Source organism: Panthera uncia (genome assembly GCF_023721935.1).
Source record: "Panthera uncia isolate 11264 chromosome A1 unlocalized genomic scaffold, Puncia_PCG_1.0 HiC_scaffold_17, whole genome shotgun sequence".
NCBI lineage: Eukaryota > Metazoa > Chordata > Mammalia > Carnivora > Felidae > Panthera > Panthera uncia.
In genome coordinates, this window is record NW_026057577.1 from 126,998,112 (window position 1) to 127,016,394 (window position 18,283).

The 18,283-nt window shown below is 35.7% G+C and overlaps 1 protein-coding gene across 3 annotated transcripts in view; it reads left to right on the plus strand.

Annotated features, from left to right (window-relative positions):
• Positions 1-18,283, plus strand: part of ZFR (zinc finger RNA binding protein) — an 84,849-nt gene that overhangs the window by 42,264 nt on the left and 24,302 nt on the right. For 2 of the 3 annotated variants that reach the window (XM_049648227.1, XM_049648228.1), the window contains 6 exons: positions 3,854-4,016; positions 5,332-5,537; positions 6,270-6,420; positions 8,432-8,573; positions 13,857-13,954; positions 14,817-14,912. In XM_049648227.1, coding sequence (XP_049504184.1) covers positions 3,854-4,016; positions 5,332-5,537; positions 6,270-6,420; positions 8,432-8,573; positions 13,857-13,954; positions 14,817-14,912 — 856 coding nt within the window. Of the gene's footprint in view, positions 1-3,853; positions 4,017-5,331; positions 5,538-6,269; positions 6,421-8,431; positions 8,574-13,856; positions 13,955-14,816; positions 14,913-18,283 lie in introns of those variants that run through there. The other variant, XM_049648229.1, reaches the window with a different exon arrangement.

Here is an 18,283-nt window from a genome sequence, read left to right on the forward strand (position 1 = left end):
ACTTTTGGTTAGCACAATGTTTTCAAGGTTCATCCATGTTATAGCATGTGTCAGTACTTTGTTCCTTTCATGGCTGAATAATATTCCATTATATGGAGGTGTAACATTTATCAATTGATAGACATTTGTGTTGTTTCTGCTTTGGGGCTATCATGAATACTGTTGCTAGGAGTTTTTGTGTACAAGTTTTAAAATACAATTTCGGAAAACAGGAACAGAACCACAATGTATCACTTTTATAACCTACTTTTTTCATTTATATGTCAACTTTTTAAAAAATGAAGCTATATCTTTATTTTCGGGGCAGCATAGTATTCTCATATAGATGTGTAATTTTCTTTATAACTTTTCTCATGTTGTTAGATATTTACATTGTTTCCATTGTGTCTTTAATCATTACATTGACAATCTTTGAGGTTGTATTATTGCATAAAACATGATTGGTTGCTAATAATAAAATCCCAGAAACAGAAATACTTGTTTGAAGGAGACCTGTACCTTTTGCCTATACTGAGTAGTATAATTCCAGTGGTTTAAGCTATGCCTTTTATTCCTGTGACTTAACTCATTTCATAACTGGAAGCCTGTATCTCCCACTTCCCTATACCCATTTTGCCTATTTCCCCATTCCCTTCCCCTCTGGCAAAAATCAGTTCTCTATATTTATACGTCTGAATTAGCTTTTTGTTTGTTTTTTCATTTGTCTTTATTTAGATTCCACATGAGTGAAATCGTAGGGTATTTTGTCTTTTTCAGTCTGACTTTTCACTTAGTATAATACCTTCTAGATCCATCCATGTTGCAATAGCACTATCTTATCCTTTTTTATGGCTGCATAATATTTTGCATGTGTGTGCCAAACCTCCCTTACCTATTTGTGTATCAGTGGACACGTAGGTTGATTCCATATCTTGGCTGTTAAAAATAATGCTACAATAAGCATAGGGATGCATTATCTTTTCAAATTAGTGTTTTTATTTTCTTTGGGTAGATACCAAGTAGTGGAATTATTGGATCATAAGGTATTTCTGTTTTAACTTTTTGAGGAACCTGCATACCTTTTCCACAGTGGCTATACCAATTTACATTCCCACCAACAGTATACAGGGGTTTCCTTTTCTCTACATCCTTTCTCTACATCCTTGCCAACACTTGTTATTTCACAAATTGAATTAAAAAAATTTTTTTTTAATGTTTGTTAATTTTTGAGAGAGTGAGAGACTGAGTACAAGCGGGGCCGGGGTAGGGGCAGAGAGAGAGGGAAACAGAATCCAAAACAGGCTCCTGTCAGCACAGAGCCCGACAGTGGGGCCCGAATTCATGAACCTTGAGACCATGACCTGAGCTGAAGTCGGACTCTTAACCAACTGAGCCACCCAGGCACCCCACAAATTGAATTTTATTTCCTGTTCGAGGACTTGTATTTTTTCTGTGGTAATTGCCTATTCACTTTTTATTTTTTTATTTACCTGTTGTTGATTTCTATAGATTACTATATTGTAATAGCCTATTATTAGCATGTGACCTTTAGTTTTTGCTGTTATGTGTTTTTAGTTTTTATTTTAAAAAAGTGTTGTTTTTTTTTAATGTTTATTTTTTGAGAGAGAGAGCGTGAGCATGTGCGAGCAGGGAAGGGGCAGAGAAAGAGGGAGACTCTGAATCCGAAGTAGGCTCCAGGCTCTGAGCTGTCAGCATAGAGCCCGACCGGGGGCTCGAACTCCATGAACTGTGAGATCATGACCTGAGCTTAAGTCAGAGGCTTAACCAACTGAGCCACCCAGGCTTTTAAATATATTTAAATATATCATTCTCATTTTTTAATGAATAATCTGCCTTTGTAATGTATTAGAAATTCTTTGTGGGGCGCCTGGGTGGCTCAGTCGGTTGAGTGGCCGACTTCGGCTCAGGTCATGATCTCACGGTCCGTGAGTTCAAGCCCCGCGTCGGGCTCTGTGCTGACAGCTCGGAGCCTGGAGCCTGTTTCGGATTCTGTGTCTCCCTCTCTCTGACCCTCCCCCATTCATGCTCTGTCTCTCTCTGTCTCAAAAATAAAAATAAACGTTAAAAAAAAAAAAAAAAAAGAAATTCTTTGTACTTAGATTACGCAGCTTTTCCTCCTTTGCGTATAAATATTTATTAAGCACCTACGATATGCTAGGAAATTGCACATAGTGTGTTAGGCACTGAGTATGGATTGGTAAACAGTGGATAAAAAATCCCTGCCCTTATATAACTTAAATGTTTCTCTTCAGCAATAACAAAAAACTATTCAAAATTGGTATGTGCGTGGTTTTCCAGAGCCTTCAGCTTGTTGTGATTCATTTTTCTTCCAAGACCTAAATAATAGAGAAGTATGTTTCTATACTTCTAAGTCAGATGACCTAAAAAGCACAGCTTATTCCCCACCTGAGGAAATTGGTAATTTTTGCAGAGCTACTTGAGAAGCATGCTTCTTTCTTAATGTTTTATATTAAATAAATTTATCTGCCAAAACCTTATTGCTATCAGAATTTTCTTTTTTTTTTTTTTTTAATGTTTGTTTATTTTTGTGAGAGAGAACTGGGGAGAGGTAGAGAGTAAGAAGAATAGAGGCTGTGCGCTGACAAGCATAGAGTCCAATGTGGGACTCAAATTCACAAAACTGTGAGATCATGACCTGAGCCAGAGTTGGTTGCTTAACCAACTGAGCCACCCAGTTGCCTCTCAAAATTTACTTTAGAGACATGATTTCCCTTGGGAGTTATTGATATCATAGTATGAAGCTAAAAGTGAAGAGAGAACTGGGAGAAAGTGAGATAATAAAAAAGAAGTTAGATTCTGAAGAGGACCATTAAAGCAGAGGTTATACACTAGCTGCCTGCAGTCCCAAGTTCAGCCCATGGGTGTTTTATTTGGTATACATGGTATATTTAATCTGAACCAACATTAAAGATACTGAAAGCTGTTAATAAAATCTTAATGATTTGGGGATTGCAATCTTTATTCCCTTATAGCAATAATTAATAGAGGCTGGGTGGCAGCTGTTCTGTCTAGCCAGAACATGTGCTTTCTACTTTACCGTAGTCCTCTCCACTGTTAATATATCCCCCAAAATGAGACAGAATGTGAGTTGCCATTTATCACTGTCTTGCACTGTTGTTTTTCCTCATAGTGTACAGATGTCTTTGTCTCTGCCTGTATCATAAATGGGGAGATTAAAAATAGTCTTAGGAGATTCTCTCCAGGGGTGCCTGGGTGGCTCAGTAGGTAAGCATCCGACTTCGGCTGAGGTCATGATCTCACAGTTCTTGAGTTCAAGCCTCGCATTGGTCTCCATGCTGACAGCTCAGAGCCTGGAGGCTGCTTCAGATTCTGTGTTTCCCTCTCTCTCCGTCCCTCTCCCATTCGTGCTCTCTCTCTCTCTCTCTCTCTCTTAAAAATAAATAAATAAACATTAATAAAAGAGATTCTAAGGAGAAAATAGGAGAGAGAAAATTCTTGAATGTGTGCTTCCAGTCTTTCACACATGTTACTGGTCTGGCCATTTGAGGTAGGCATTTAAGTTTACCATCTTCCCCTTAAAGAGGGAGAGATTGGAAGGAACTCTGAGGTTTCTGGTGTTTGCTCCCTCAACTTTGACATCAGGCTATGAAATTTTGTGTTGCTTTTCTCTTTGTTTTCTCACCTCTTCACTTATATTTGCCTCCTTACTTATAGATGAAAGCAAATGAAGGACATTAGATACAGTAGTGGAAAAAAGGCATTAGGTAGGCTGATTTGGGAAGGTTTTTTTTAATTGTGCTTTTTGTCATTATTGATGTAAGTTATTGGGGTGTATTTCTCTCAGGCTTGTAGCATTATTCTGTATTTTCAGACGTTATGAAGAGGACATGTACTGGAGAAGAATGGAGGAAGAACAACACCATTGGGATGATCGCCGCCGAATGCCTGATGGAGGCTATCCTCACGGTCCCCCAGGCCCATTAGGCCTTCTGGGAGTCCGACCAGGCATGCCTCCTCAGCCACAGGGGCCTGCAGTGAGTATCCACTTTGTCTACATAGGGGGTGAACGTGTAAGATTGGTTCAGTATTACAGGATAACAGTTTGGGGGGCTAATGCTTAGATTTAATAGTCTCATAATCTCAATGTAAGTTTTTCATCTGATACAGAATTTTCCCTCCTTTTTTTTTTTTTTTTTTTAACAGGTTCCCAGCTCATGCTTTATATATAAGGAGTTGATAGAGTTTCCATGAGTCTTTCTTACTTTCAGTATAAGCTACACAGGAGAAGAGCTTGTTTTTTTTCTTTTTCTTTTTTAAGGTTTATTTTGACAGAGAGTGAATGAGCACACCATGCAAGCTAGGGACAGAGAGAGAGAGAGAGAGAGAGAGAGGGAAGGAGGGAGGGAGGGAATCCCAAGTAGGCTCCATAATGTCAGCACAGAGCCCAACACAGGGTTCGATCGTACAAACCATGAGATCATGACCTGAGCCAAAATCAAGAGTCAGACATTAAACAACTGAGCCACCTAGGCACCCTGAACTTGTTTTATCAACTGTTCTTTAACATTAGAGATTTTCTATCCTTTGTTTTTCTCGAGATCAGCAAGAGCAACCAATTTTGAAGGCAGCTACTTTGCCTTCAAAATTATTACCTTCCCATTACCAGTTGTTAAGAATCTTTTTTTTCCTTCTTTGAATCCTGACCATCTAAAACCTACTACTACTACTACTTCTGAATTGAGTACAGGATAAGGGGTAGGTAAATGGTTCCACATGAGCATGACACTTGATGTATTAGGGAAACTATAGGAAAGATATGCATCTTGAGAGTTTGTGTTCCATGGAAGCTGTAAAAGAAGAGACACCTGGGTTATGAAGAACATTTCATAGAAGTTTAGATTACAAAAAACAAGAGGATTTTGTTTTGTTCTGTTGTCCAGAGAGCACAGCAAATTCCTCCTCTTTATTTAACCGATTCTCTTTCTCATTTGTCTTTACACAGAACAAGCATTTGTAAGACCTGTTTTATCAAAGCCAAAAAAAAAAAAAAAAAAAAGTGTCACAACCACTGGTCTTTAAAATTGAGTAAAAAATATTTTCATAACCTTAGATCTGGTGTTTAGGCAAAGCATATATACATACAGAGATACATACTCTTGATAGTATAACTTTCCATAGTTTGCATTTTTGTTTTTACTGAAATGGAAAAAGAGAAGATAATTTTAAATAGACACTTGGCATCATTGTCTTTTCTTATTAAAAAGATACTAAAAACATGTAGAGTTGAAAAATAGTTTATTTTTGCCCAGGAAACATCGTTTTTAAATGAAGTAACTTTTTTTTCTCTAGCCTTTACGTCGTCCTGACTCATCTGATGACCGTTATGTAATGACAAAACACGCAACCATTTATCCAACTGAAGAAGAATTACAAGCAGTTCAGAAAATTGTTTCTATCACTGAACGTGCTTTAAAACTTGTTTCAGACAGTTTGTCTGAACATGAGAAGAGTAAGAACAAAGAGGGAGATGATAAAAAAGAGGGAGGTAAAGACAGGTGTGTTTTCAGAGTTATTTACTTTGCATATTTTTGTTTTTCTTTACATGGGCTTCTTACACCTGAAATAAAAAGTTACAAAGACTGAAAAACTCCCTGGTGTGAATGTACATGTCTTATCTTGCTTGGTCAGATATTTAATGTATTCAGCTGCTGTTTGCTAAAATGAGAAATGCACAGTTCCTTAGAATCTCCAACCTTGTGATTTTACTCATTTTATTGAAATTTATATAAAACTATTTTGAGTCTGTTTTCAAAGCAGCCTTGGTAATTGGATTCAGCTGCTCTTCAGTTTTTATGTGTTGCATCTGTCCCATTTTCACTCTTTGTTTGAGCAACTTTTTTCCTTAATGCATTGACCATAAAGCATAAAGAAGCTTAAGCTTTAGGAATATCTTTCATATCAGTTTTGCATATAACCTCTCAATAACCTCTCATTTTCCTTTTACCATTTGGAAATATTTTTATATTAAACATGACTCTAATTTATAAAGTGAGACAGAAATGTTAATGTTCTTTGAAATTGTCCCTGTGAGAACTTAGCTCTTCATTTATTTATCCATATTTCTTATCTAAATGAAGTATACTTCTTAATAATATTGAATTCATCTTTATACTGTAGTTGATGAAACTTTTAATAGTGTAAAAAATATTTGATTTACTATTGTGTAGATATTATGATGGCTCTGGTTGAGAAGAGAAATGTCATAATATAATTTGATTTCACTGCAGAGCTTTAAAAGGAGTTTTGCGAGTGGGAGTATTGGCAAAAGGATTACTTCTCCGAGGAGATAGAAATGTCAACCTTGTTTTGCTGTGCTCTGAGAAACCTTCAAAGACATTATTAAGCCGTATTGCAGAAAACCTACCCAAACAGCTTGCTGTAAGTATTATGGAAATGTTCATTTTTACCCCTTGTCTAGTTCAGAAGTTTTTGGCAGGACTAACTGTGCTTTAGCCTAAACCTAAGCCAGCCTTTAAATTATTGGCTTGACTTTCCATATTGAGTTTTTTGCTTGGTTGTGCAAACTGGCAGAACTATTTTCTACTTTGTCTTTTTAGGTTTTATAGTGCTTGTATTTGACATGAAGCCATCCTGCTAATTTATTTAAAAATGTTAAATTTTAGCACATGTCTTCTTCCTGTTCTTTTTCCAAGATTTGAAGCATAGGAGAGAAGGCAGTTGTTATAGGACAGAAAATGGTTTTTCTTTCTTCTTTAAATAAAGACCCTGTATTGCAAGCTTAAGTTTTGAAAATTCATGAATCTTTTGCCTATTTAACTGAATGCATGTTTTTAATAAAATATAATAAGAAATAGCCTTTCCAGTTTGAATTTCCTCCATTTTATTGTGTTTGGTGTATTTTTTTGTTGTTGTTTGTTTTGGTTTTCTGTGTTTATGATGGTAGGAATTACTTCTCCTGTCTGTGTCCACTAAGTTACGGCAATGCACAATTAGTAGCATACCCCCTTCTGGTCTTACAAAAGCAAACTTTTTTTGTTTCAAGTTTTATACATTAGTTTGTCAGAATCTCAGATTAAGATTTAAAATAAATATCCTTGAATAATTCAATGTATAAAATTTATTTCAAAACCTTGCAATTTAATTAGGCATTCTAAATCCAAGGATTGACATTTCATTGATAATATGTATTCTACAGCAGTGAGTCAGAATAAATACTGCCTGACCACAGCAAAGCAACTAATACTTTTAAGTATTAGGAACCAGCAGAATTAGCATTGTGCATCTACTTCTTATCCCACTGTTGAGGCTGCAAGGGCAGTGGGGTGCACAATGGGGGGAGAGGAAAAGGTTTGAGGACCTTGAGAGAATTATGTAACTTGCAAGAAACATCTTGATATTAATTGTGATGCTTAGTAAAACTAAAACACAGGAAATATATCCTAGGGAAATAATCAAGCACTTAGGCTAAAAGCAGAATACTCTTTCCAAATCAGTCTGTACTTTATACAAGTGGGTAAACAAAAGAAACAATTAATTCATCATCATCATCATTGTCAGTTGACATTTATATAATACTTAGTATGTACTAGGCACTGTTTTAAGTGCTTTATGTAGTTAATTCATTTTGTCCTCCAACGGTTCTATAGGTTAGGTAAAATTACAGTCCCCATTTTACAGAAACAGAGGAGTTAAATAATTTGCCCATGTTCACATCACTAGTAAAGTAACAGCTAGAATTTGAATTTAGATACTGTGTTATAAACAGTATAATTTCTGTAGTCTTCATTCATTAATGTAAACTGGGGCTTATTAAATATCTTCCAAATTGCAGTGATTCCTGGTTTTGTGAATGTTAATAAAGACTTTTTTGCTCTCTGATGAAATACAGATCTGTTGATTTCACAATTTACAATGGGAAAGGTTGAATTATGCTTCTGTTAGGTTCAAATATCTATTTAAGTTTCAGTCAAATTCTGCAAATGTACAAGTACTTAGCTACCCAGGTGCTATTTGGAAGGTACAATAATAAATACGGCAGTGTTTCTGTTACCCAAGAATTCATAATCTAAGAGGGACATATCCACATAACTCATGATACAGATAATGGTAATTCTAAAAGGAAAGTGTAGTAAGAAACTAATGATATTTGCATTATTGCAAGGCTTCTTGGAGGAAGTAAGTATATTATCAACTTATAAAATGCTTGAGGTAGGGAGGGGCAGCTGGCTGGCTCAGTCAGTAGAGCATGCAACTCTTGAACTTGGGGTTATAAGTTCAAGGCCCATGTTGGGTGTAACGATTACTTAAAAATAAAATTTTTTAAAGTAAAATGCTTGAGGTAGCGAGAAAATGAAAGATCCATAATGAAATTGCTTTGTCTGATAATGTAAAATGTCCAACTAATTTGTTTGTACTTTTCATTACATAGGTTATAAGTCCTGAGAAGTATGACATAAAATGTGCTGTGTCTGAAGCGGCAATAATTTTGAATTCATGTGTGGAACCCAAAATGCAAGTCACTATCACCCTGACATCTCCAATTATTCGAGAGGAGAACATGAGGGAAGGAGGTTGGAAAGCCATTAAGCATTCTACTTTTCTATTAACTTTTTTTTTTCATTTATCTACTCTTTTAAGATGGCATTAAGCCCTAGAAGGCAACATGCTGGCATTAAATATGAATTTGATAGATTTGATTTATAGCAACCAGTTTTGCTTAAGATCACTTCCCAGAAAGTAAATGTTTTTAGTAATGTACTTTTACATAAAACATTCATGGTATTGTTGATTTTATAATTTTTTTCTTTTCTTGCTAACCTCAGATTTCTGGAAAAAAAAAGTTCAAAATTATTCTTGCTGACACAGTGGACACATGAAAAAAATTAAAGAAATGTTGGTAGTAAGGGGCCACAAATTTAACTTCTATTAAGAAGTTCTTGTTCTTGCCTTGTCTTACAAAAAAGACAAGAGAGTTTCATAAATAAAATTGGTTTAATACTTGTAATGCTTATACTTTAAGAGGCATTGTTATAAGTGTAATCATGGATTTGGCTTGTCCTCAGGTAAATACTTCTAGTTCTCTGAGGTTGCTCTTTGGTTTGGAGAGTTTTAATAAATGCAGAGCATCCTAATGCACATAGATTTGGGCGTTTGATCCCAATATTATTATACTAGATATATTGAAAAATAAATGGTGTAGGTGTAGTTAGTAAGTTCTAGTACAATTCAGGGTTTTTAAACTTACTTTACAATTGTAGAATATGAAATCCTGCTGGTGCCAGCAATGTTGCTTTAGGGACTGTTCTATAACATTTTCAAAGCTTCGAAAGCTTTTAAGCCAAAAAGCATGGTCAGTGTCTGCCTTATGTTGGTTCTGTTGTTTTATGGGTCAGATAAAATTTACTTTGTTTCCTTTCATGTTGTTTTTGTACATCTTAACTTGTTGAGTATGGAGTTAGTCTACACTAATATTTCTTTGTGATAAAGGAGAAGAGAAAATACTATATATTGAATATTAAAATTAACTTGTCTAAAATAGCATGATTAGGCTCTTAGTTGTGGTCCCTTTAAATTTGTTTTTTTTTTTTTTACAGCAAAACAATTTTTTTAAGGCACTGGGCTTTCCACAACCCAGGAAGAGAACACTTTATTTAAAATGTAGTCATTGGGAGACATGTCTCATATACTTCATATGTATACCATATCAGGGCTTGTATGTTGTAAAAGCTTTGCGTCTTAAAAACAAATGGGTTTTGTGAAACGGATCTTTTCTATGAACATGAGTTTCCACTCAAGGTCTAGCTGTGGATATTGCTAGAAAAACAGTTCCTGAGTCAATCTGGTCAATTCATATGCAACATATGACCCTTAGGATTTGGGGGAAAAAATCTATTATGATATAAATAAAAGTTGCTATATTTAGGATGAAATTATATTCATATAACCATTTAACTATTTCAGAGCACATTTTATCTAATTATATTTAACTGTAGTTAAATTTGTGCAATATCAAGTCATTTTATTATGTTGCAAAAGTCTAAAGTTCATATCGCATTTGTGGTAGTCGTTGATAACCTATCCCTTCTAAAGGAAACAAAATTATATTTTTGTCTGACCCAGACTTGAGTTAGAATTACTGTTCTGGATTTCATAAATACTTTGGTGAGAGAAATGATCAGTCCAAAATTGGAAGATTTTACTTCAAGACACTGAGCTGAAAAGTTGGATGTGCAAAAACTGTAGAAACATTGATAGAGTGTTCCTTGCTGCAGATAACTGCAGTAAACTATGTCTTTAGCTTCATTATGAAGATTGCTTCTTTCTTGCTGCAGAATAACGGTATGTATTCTCTCTCACTGCAGCTCCCAATGCTCTGTGTCTTAAAATCACGTAAAGCCTATAGCTTGCTTTGGGGAGTTAGTCCAGAGGGTAAGGAAGGCTTTGCCGGAAGAGCAATTATAAATCTCAAGACTTGCGCAGTGTGGTAGCCTCTTTAACAGTCCTGGTTAATACCAAAAATTATCTTTAAATTACTTAAAAGAAATTATTAAATTGCCCAAATAACTGTTAAACGCATGACAGATCTATTTTATGGTACTGTGTTTGGCAGTTAAACATTAAGTTAACAGTTAATTGACTTGAAGCTTGAAATGTTCGAAATGCTCTAACCCTTGCTACAGAGTCTTTTCTGCAGCAAGACAAGTATTGTGTGTGTTTTTTTCCACCTGTAGCTTATCAGGCCCGGTCCAAAGCCTTCTAGCAGAGGGGATTGATTCCTGTCAGGGGTTGCTGCCAAGACATCGGAAGGATTTTTGACCAAGGTTTTCAAAAGCTCAGTGTCACACCTGCCATTTGATTAAGGAGGGATTTTTGGATGCAGAGTCTGGCATTTATTGTCCTTTGTGTGGCTGTTTTGTTTGTTTTGTCTTTGTCTATTTAGAATTGAGCAGTGTTCACACTAGTTTTTAAATGGTTGTGGGTGGATTATATATTTTATATAACCATGTTAATTTAAATTAATACATTCCCATTAACTTTTAATCATAAAGTAGTGTGGACACAGCATGTCTTCTAACTGGTGATTAACCCCTTAAAATTTATGAAATACATTTATGTAGGGTAAGAATTTGCCTTTTTTTTTTTTTTTTTTTTAAATTAACTGAGTTTTGTTAACTGGGTATTAAGCAACAAGTATGATTTTTTGTTTTGTTTTGTTTTTAGTACACAATACCTAAGGGGTTAATCCACTTGAAATATAAAATGGGTGCAAAAATCCACACTCTAAATTTAACAGAAACTTCCTACTTACAGCTCTTAATTTGTTTTTAAATTGCAATAGGTGTCTTGGCATCTTTGAAATTGTCATTAAAATTTTCAAAGTTATGAATGTGTGCTAAAAGAGAAATTTTCTTACATTTTGGAGGAAATTATTGTAAAATTGTAAAAATAACGTTTAGAAATTCAGAAACTTTTTAGAAAGAGATTGCACATTGTCACCTATTTGCATTCTAGCTTTAACAAATAATGTAAATAAGGGGACATGGAAAGAGGATCCTTCAGCAGTTCTGTAATCTTGCTTTGAGGAGTGGTTTCTTGTTTCTTTTTTTCTTTCTTTTTCTTTAGTTAGCTGTGCTTTCCTGTGTCCCTTTTCCTTATCTCAGAATAGCCCCATTTCTAATGGTCAGTATGTTTCTGACTTTAGTAGTAGGTCTTACAGGTTTTAGGATTATTTACTGTTTTTTTTAAATATTAAAACATTTTTTAATGTTTGCTTATTTTTGAGAGAGAGACTGAGTGCACGCAGGGGAGGGGCAGAGAGAGGAGACACAGAATCCAAAGCAGGCTACAGACTCTCAGCTGTCAGCACAGAGCCCGACACAGGCCTCGAACTCACTAACTGCAAGATCATGATCTAAGCCAAAGTCTAAGACATTTAACCAACTGAGCCACCCAGGCGCCCCACCCCGTTCACTGTTTTTTTTTTTAACACTAATATTTTGTCTTGACAGTTTCTTTTTAGCACTCAGATTCCTCTTTTAGTGTTAATTCTCAGAATGTGGCGTAGTGTGGCGTAGTGTTCTTGGATTATCTGTAAATTGCCCTTCTAACATGTCTTCTAAAAAAATCTGTATCATCTGATTATTTGAAGAGCAAGAATTAAGAACAGAAAGTCCATGCAGTGGAGAGACTTCGATACCATTTCTAAAATAAGGTTTTTTATGTGTAACCTATTCAGAATAAGAGCAAGTGTCTTTTTTTTTATGTTTATTTATGAGAGAGAGAGTGGGGGAAGGGCAGAGAGAATCCCAAACAGACTGTGTGTTGTCCGTGCAGAGCCCGACACAAATCAAGCCATGAGATAATGACCTGAGCTGAAATCGAGAGTTGGATGCTTAACCGACTTAGCCACCCAGGCAACCCAGGACAAGTGTCTTTTAAGATAACTGAATGCTCATACAAAATATACAATTAAATAACTTACCTAAAGTGGCCCTGTACTCTTAAAACCAACTTTAACTTCTTTTATCATATATTTCTTTTGACCCTCATATTCCTTTGGTACCTTCAATGATTTATTAAATTATATCTTAAAAAAATTTTTTTTTTATTGTTTATTTTTTGAGAGAGAGAGAGAGAGTGTGAGCGGGGGAGGGGCAGTGACAAGGGAGACACAGAATCTAAAGCAGGCTTCAGGCTTTGAGTTGTCGGCACAGAGCCCGACGCGGGGCTCAAACCCATGAACCCCAAGATCATGACCTGAGCCGAAGTCAGACGCTTAACCAACTGAGCCACCCACGTGCCCCTAAATTATATCTTAAGTACTGCATACATCTGATGCACTTAGCCAGAAGACTGTTAAATTCAAGAGACTACTTTCCTGGTATATGATTATACTGTATTTAGGAAATATTTATACTATTAAAATTACCCAAGAGCTATGAATTAGATTGACTTAGTTGCTATTTTGGCTAGTTTGATTAGCAGATATGCTGTTATTTTTATACACACTTTACAGATATGTATAGATGGATACATAGCTGGCCCTCCAGCTATCATGAATATAAAATTACCTTCTTGTCTCTAGTTTTCTCCTCAAGTTTTTAGATAGCTCATTTATGTTTTAATACAATAATCTAATTAAAACCAGTTATTATCATTTTAGACCATACATATTGTTTATCATCAAAGCATTCTGCTTACTTTACTGCATCTCTTCCTTTCTGTACGTATTCTGTTTAATCATGCTGGTTCCTATCGCCCTTTTCCACTTTACCCATTGTTCCTCTACATTTATTCTTTGGAATATTTTATGGTAACCTTTTAAAAGAGCATTTCATATTCCCTTGAAGCTAAAATTTTCCTTGCAGGAGAGAAAGTATTGATCTCTTAGAAATGCTTATCTTTGACTCTTCATTTTTCTCTGATTATTACTATATTGATAAATCCATCTTTATTATTAGTTCTTTGCTATATGAGCCCCAGAATGACATGACCATTTAGAATACTGAACAAACTTCATAGTTTATCATACACTCTTCATTTATTAAGGTGGATTTTTGTGTTCCCTCTTGTCTTGTCTTTGTGCTGGTGCGCTGTGTCCAGTAATCCTCCCTTTTTATTTTGGTGGGTAGGGTTTATATTTGGAGAAATTATTTATTATAAGAGTTTAAATTCTCCTTTTGATCTTCACATTGGATTATGTAAATTTGTTGAAAATAATTCTCTGGGTACATTAATGTGCCGGTAAACTCTCAAATGGCTCATGTGACGCTGATGCTACTATAAGGAAGTGTCTTGCTCACCTGGTCAAACACCCATTCCTCACTGCATTTTGCCAATTCAATCCATTTTAGATGTAACCTCGGGTATGGTGAAAGACCCACCGGACGTCTTGGACAGGCAAAAATGCCTTGACGCTCTGGCTGCTCTACGCCACGCTAAGTGGTTCCAGGTTCGGAACATCATTTTACTTTTTTCTTGTAGCCTTATGAGAGAGTAGTTCAGTACAACATGTTTAACTGTGCTTAAACATTTCAAAAGATTGCCCAAGCAATACTATTTTAAATTAAATCTCAGAAAATATGTTAACATAGAAAGCTGGGTATGAAGATCTGCATATTGCAGTTACTATTAATTTGACAATAACCTTAGGTTTTGGGGGTGTTTTGTAGTTTGGGTTTTTTTATTTTAATTTTTAGTAGCTATATTTAAAGTTTACTTGTTTAGGAACATCACATGTTTGTGTAAATATATTATATTCCATAAGGCTGCAGATTAACTTTTGCTTTAAATAATGGAATATGTGTTTAAAGCTTTGTGTATAGTTTTAAGATTTTTCCCCCTCTTTCTCTAAGTTAATAAGTGTAGGGAGTGAAAGGTGAGGAAGAAACTGTTTGGTTTAGTGACTTTGCAGTCATGCAAAGGCACAGAAGGGAAACCAAACAGATTTCCTTAACCTTTCAGTCCCTAGACAAACTTTTTAGCTCTTTACTTTTTCTTTTATTTCTAATGTAGGCAGATTTTTTTTAAGTTTACTGTTTTAAATGACACAGGTCAAGGTTCACAGGGGATCAAGAAATATTATTCTTGTATAATCTGTTTACTTTGACCTAAAATACCAGCTCTTAAATACTAACCCTGGCATAAAATACTGCTGTAAATGGCAGCTCATTGAATCCAATTTTAAGTGTGATTATTTTTGTTTTATTTTTACCTGAGCTTCCATTGAACAGTGGTATTTTAACTTTTTTTCATCAAGGGATATTTTCAATATTTCTCAGATTAATTCACCTGGTTTTTGTGTTGCTCTTAAGGCTAGAGCTAATGGTCTGCAGTCCTGTGTGATTATCATACGTATTCTCCGGGACCTCTGTCAGCGAGTTCCAACTTGGTCTGATTTTCCAAGCTGGGTGAGTACTATGTAACTTCATGGTGTGAAAAATAAACATTTAGGAAATATTTCTGCAGTTTTTATAATCTTTTATATTTAGTCATCAACTTTATGTTCACTTGCTAAATATTTCTTTCCTTCTCTAGTGAGAAATCCTAGGGGTCATAGAATATCTAATTTTCTGAGATTTTACTATTTGAAGAATTGGACTTGATGTTTCTTTTTGTATCGCCCCCCCCCCTTTTGCCCTTCTCACAATGTTTATTTTTTAAAATAACAGCAATTATTAATTGGCTTTTACTTACATAAAGGTACAAAGTTTAAAAATAAGGTATTTATCTCCCTATGCCGTGTTCTGTTGACAATTGTTGACAGTTGTTTTAAAATAATGTGCAAAAATTTAAAATTTTAAGAATTCAGAAATCTAGGCTTTTCAAAAATGTGTAGAGTTAGGAAATTCAAATAATGCAGAAAGGCACCAAAAAGTGAAAGTCTAACACTTTGTTGTGGGTTCTTCCAGGAAAAAAAATGCATGCGTATGCATCATATATATTCCTGTTTTTATATATGTAGTACTAGTATCCCTTTGATGTTGGAGCTTTTTTGGTTCCTCAGTAGCAAGAATTCAGATAGAGAGGGGTTCATCCAAAAATATGACTGGACCTATTGATTCCAGAGTTGGTTAGTGAGAATTAAATAGCCAGGTTACTTTACTTCTTCTTTTTTTTTTTATTTTTTTTTATTTTTTTAATGTTTGTTTATTTTTGAGAGAGGGAGAGAGACAGAGTGTGAGTGGAGGAGAAGCAGAGAGAGAGAGAGAGAGAGGGAGACAACAGAATCTGAAACAGGCTCCAGGCTCCAAGCTGTCAGCACAGAGCCCGATGTGGGCTCACAAACTGCCAGATCATGACCTGAGCCAAAGTAGGATGCCCAATCAACTGAGCCACCCAGGCGCCCGAACTTTTTTTTTTTTTTTTAAGATTTTTTTAAAGTTTATTTATTTATTTTGAGAGAGAAAGAGAGAGAGAGAGAGAGAGAGCGAGCATGCGCATGTGGGGGGAGGGGCAGAAAGGGAGAGGGAGAGGGAGAATCCTAAGCAGGGTCCGCACCAACAGTGCAGAGCCCAACGTGGGGCCTGATCCCATGAACCGTGAAATCATGACCTGAGCCAAGATCAAGAGTCAGATGTTCAACTGACCCAGGTGCCCCTGGGTTACTTTACTTCTGTAATTTTTTAAATAAACAGGGGTGTTTATGCTATTTACATTATTCGGATTTTTCTTAACAAAATGCATCTTGAAACTCTTTGAGAAGGTCACAGTCAAATCTACCTTATTCTCTGCATTGACTACAAAGGGTATTCCCTTTGTATGGATATGCCAAATTTTATTTAACCTGCATGCATTTGATAGACATTTTGGTTGTTTGCAGTGTTTTCCCATTAAATCTTCATTATAATGCTATCAAGCTTTTGTTGAGTACTATGTTCATGTGATAAATTGTTAGGGCTAGAATTCCAAGGTCAAAGAACATGTGCTAATCATTTATCAGAAAGTTGGATCATTGAAAACATCCAAAAACTGTTGGATTGATCATTTCCTTCACACCCTCACTAACTCTGGGATATCATCACATTTCTTAACAATATAATAAATACAAAATGGTGTCTCATTTTTTATTTACGTTTTTTAGGGTCAGCTTCAGCTCAACTGGTTACTTCGCATGTGATTATTACATTTCTTTGAGTTGAGTGATTGCTGGCACTTGTAATTATTTTTTTCTTAATTTGCAGTTCCATTGTTACTCAACATTTTCTAAATAATTTATATCAACTCTTTTTTATAAGAAAATAGCCCTTATCTGTAACAAAAATTATTTTTTCCCGTTTTTTATCTATTTTTTAACTATATGATCATTTTTGCTGTATCAGAGTTTTAAAATTTTTGTAAATTCTAATCCATTGATCTTTTATGACTTCTGGGTTTTGTTTATTCTATTTATAAAATCCTCTTGTATTTTAGGTTATATATTATAGGGCACCTAGGTAACTCAGTCAGTTAAGCGTCAGACTCTTGATTTTATCTTAGGTCATGATCTCACAGTTCTCGAAGTCAAGCCCAAGGTCGAGATCAAGCCCAAGGTCGGGCTACACGCTGACAGGGTGGAGCCTGCTTGAGATTCTCTTTCTTTCTCGCTCTCTGCCTCTCCCCCCCCATCAAAATAAATAAACTTTAATTTTTTTTTTAACGTTTATTTTTGAGAGCTAGAGCATGTGCAGGGCAGGGGCAAAGAGAGGGAAACACAGAAACCTAAGCAAACTGCAAGATCATGACCTGAACCGAAGTCGGATGCTCAACCGACTGAGCCACCCAGGCTCCCCTCGAAATAAATAAACTTAAAAAAAAGTTCACACATGCTTTCCTCTGAAGCCTCCCACCGTCCTCCCCACAATCAAATTATATTTTGGGGCACCTGGTGGCTCAGTCGGTTGAGCATCCAGCTCGATTTCAGCTCAGGTCTGTTCTCACGGTTCATGGGTTTGAGCCCCCATCGGGCTCCCATTGGCAGGTGTAGAACCTGCTTGGGATTCTCTCTGTCCCTCCCCCACTCATGCTTGCTCTCTCAAATAAACTTTTAAAAAATTATGTTTTCCACAAGTGTGTATTACATATTTTTTTAATACATAACAAAAGCTTTGAGAAAGCTATATATCAACTTAAAATTAAAGCACTTATCTCTGAGGAGTAAGAGAAAGGGATGATTATAATAGAGATCTGTAATGTTTAATTTTACCAGGACAAAATATACATATATGACTTAACACAATTAAAAATAATTTTAAATAAATAATCATTTAAAATCATAAGTGGTTTTAGCTAAATGTTTTTTCAGACCAATTGCCAATTATTCCAGTACGATTTAACAATTTAACAGTGAAATCTGTTATCCCAACCCCCAGTTTGAAATACCACCATTATTCATAAACCAGTGGTTCTCATGCAGGGGCAGTTTTGCCCTCCAGGAGACATTTTTCTTTATCAGTAGTACTGAGGTTGAGAAACCCTGTCCTAAACCAGAGTTCCTTTTTTTGTGGGTCCATTTTGGCAGTCTTTTATCATTCAGTCTGAGTGTTTTGTTTTCTTCTTTTTTTTTAATTTTTTTTTTTAACGTTTACTTATTTTTGAGACAGAGACAGAGCATGAACGGGGGAGGGGCAGAGAGAGAGGGAGACACAGAATCAGAAGCAGGCTCCAGGCTCTGAGCCATCAGCCCAGAGTCCGACGCGGGGCTCGAACTCACGGACCGCGAGATCGTGACCTGAGCTGAAGTCGGACGCTTAACTGACTGAGCCACCCAGGCGCCCCTGTTTTGTTTTCTTCTATAGTACTA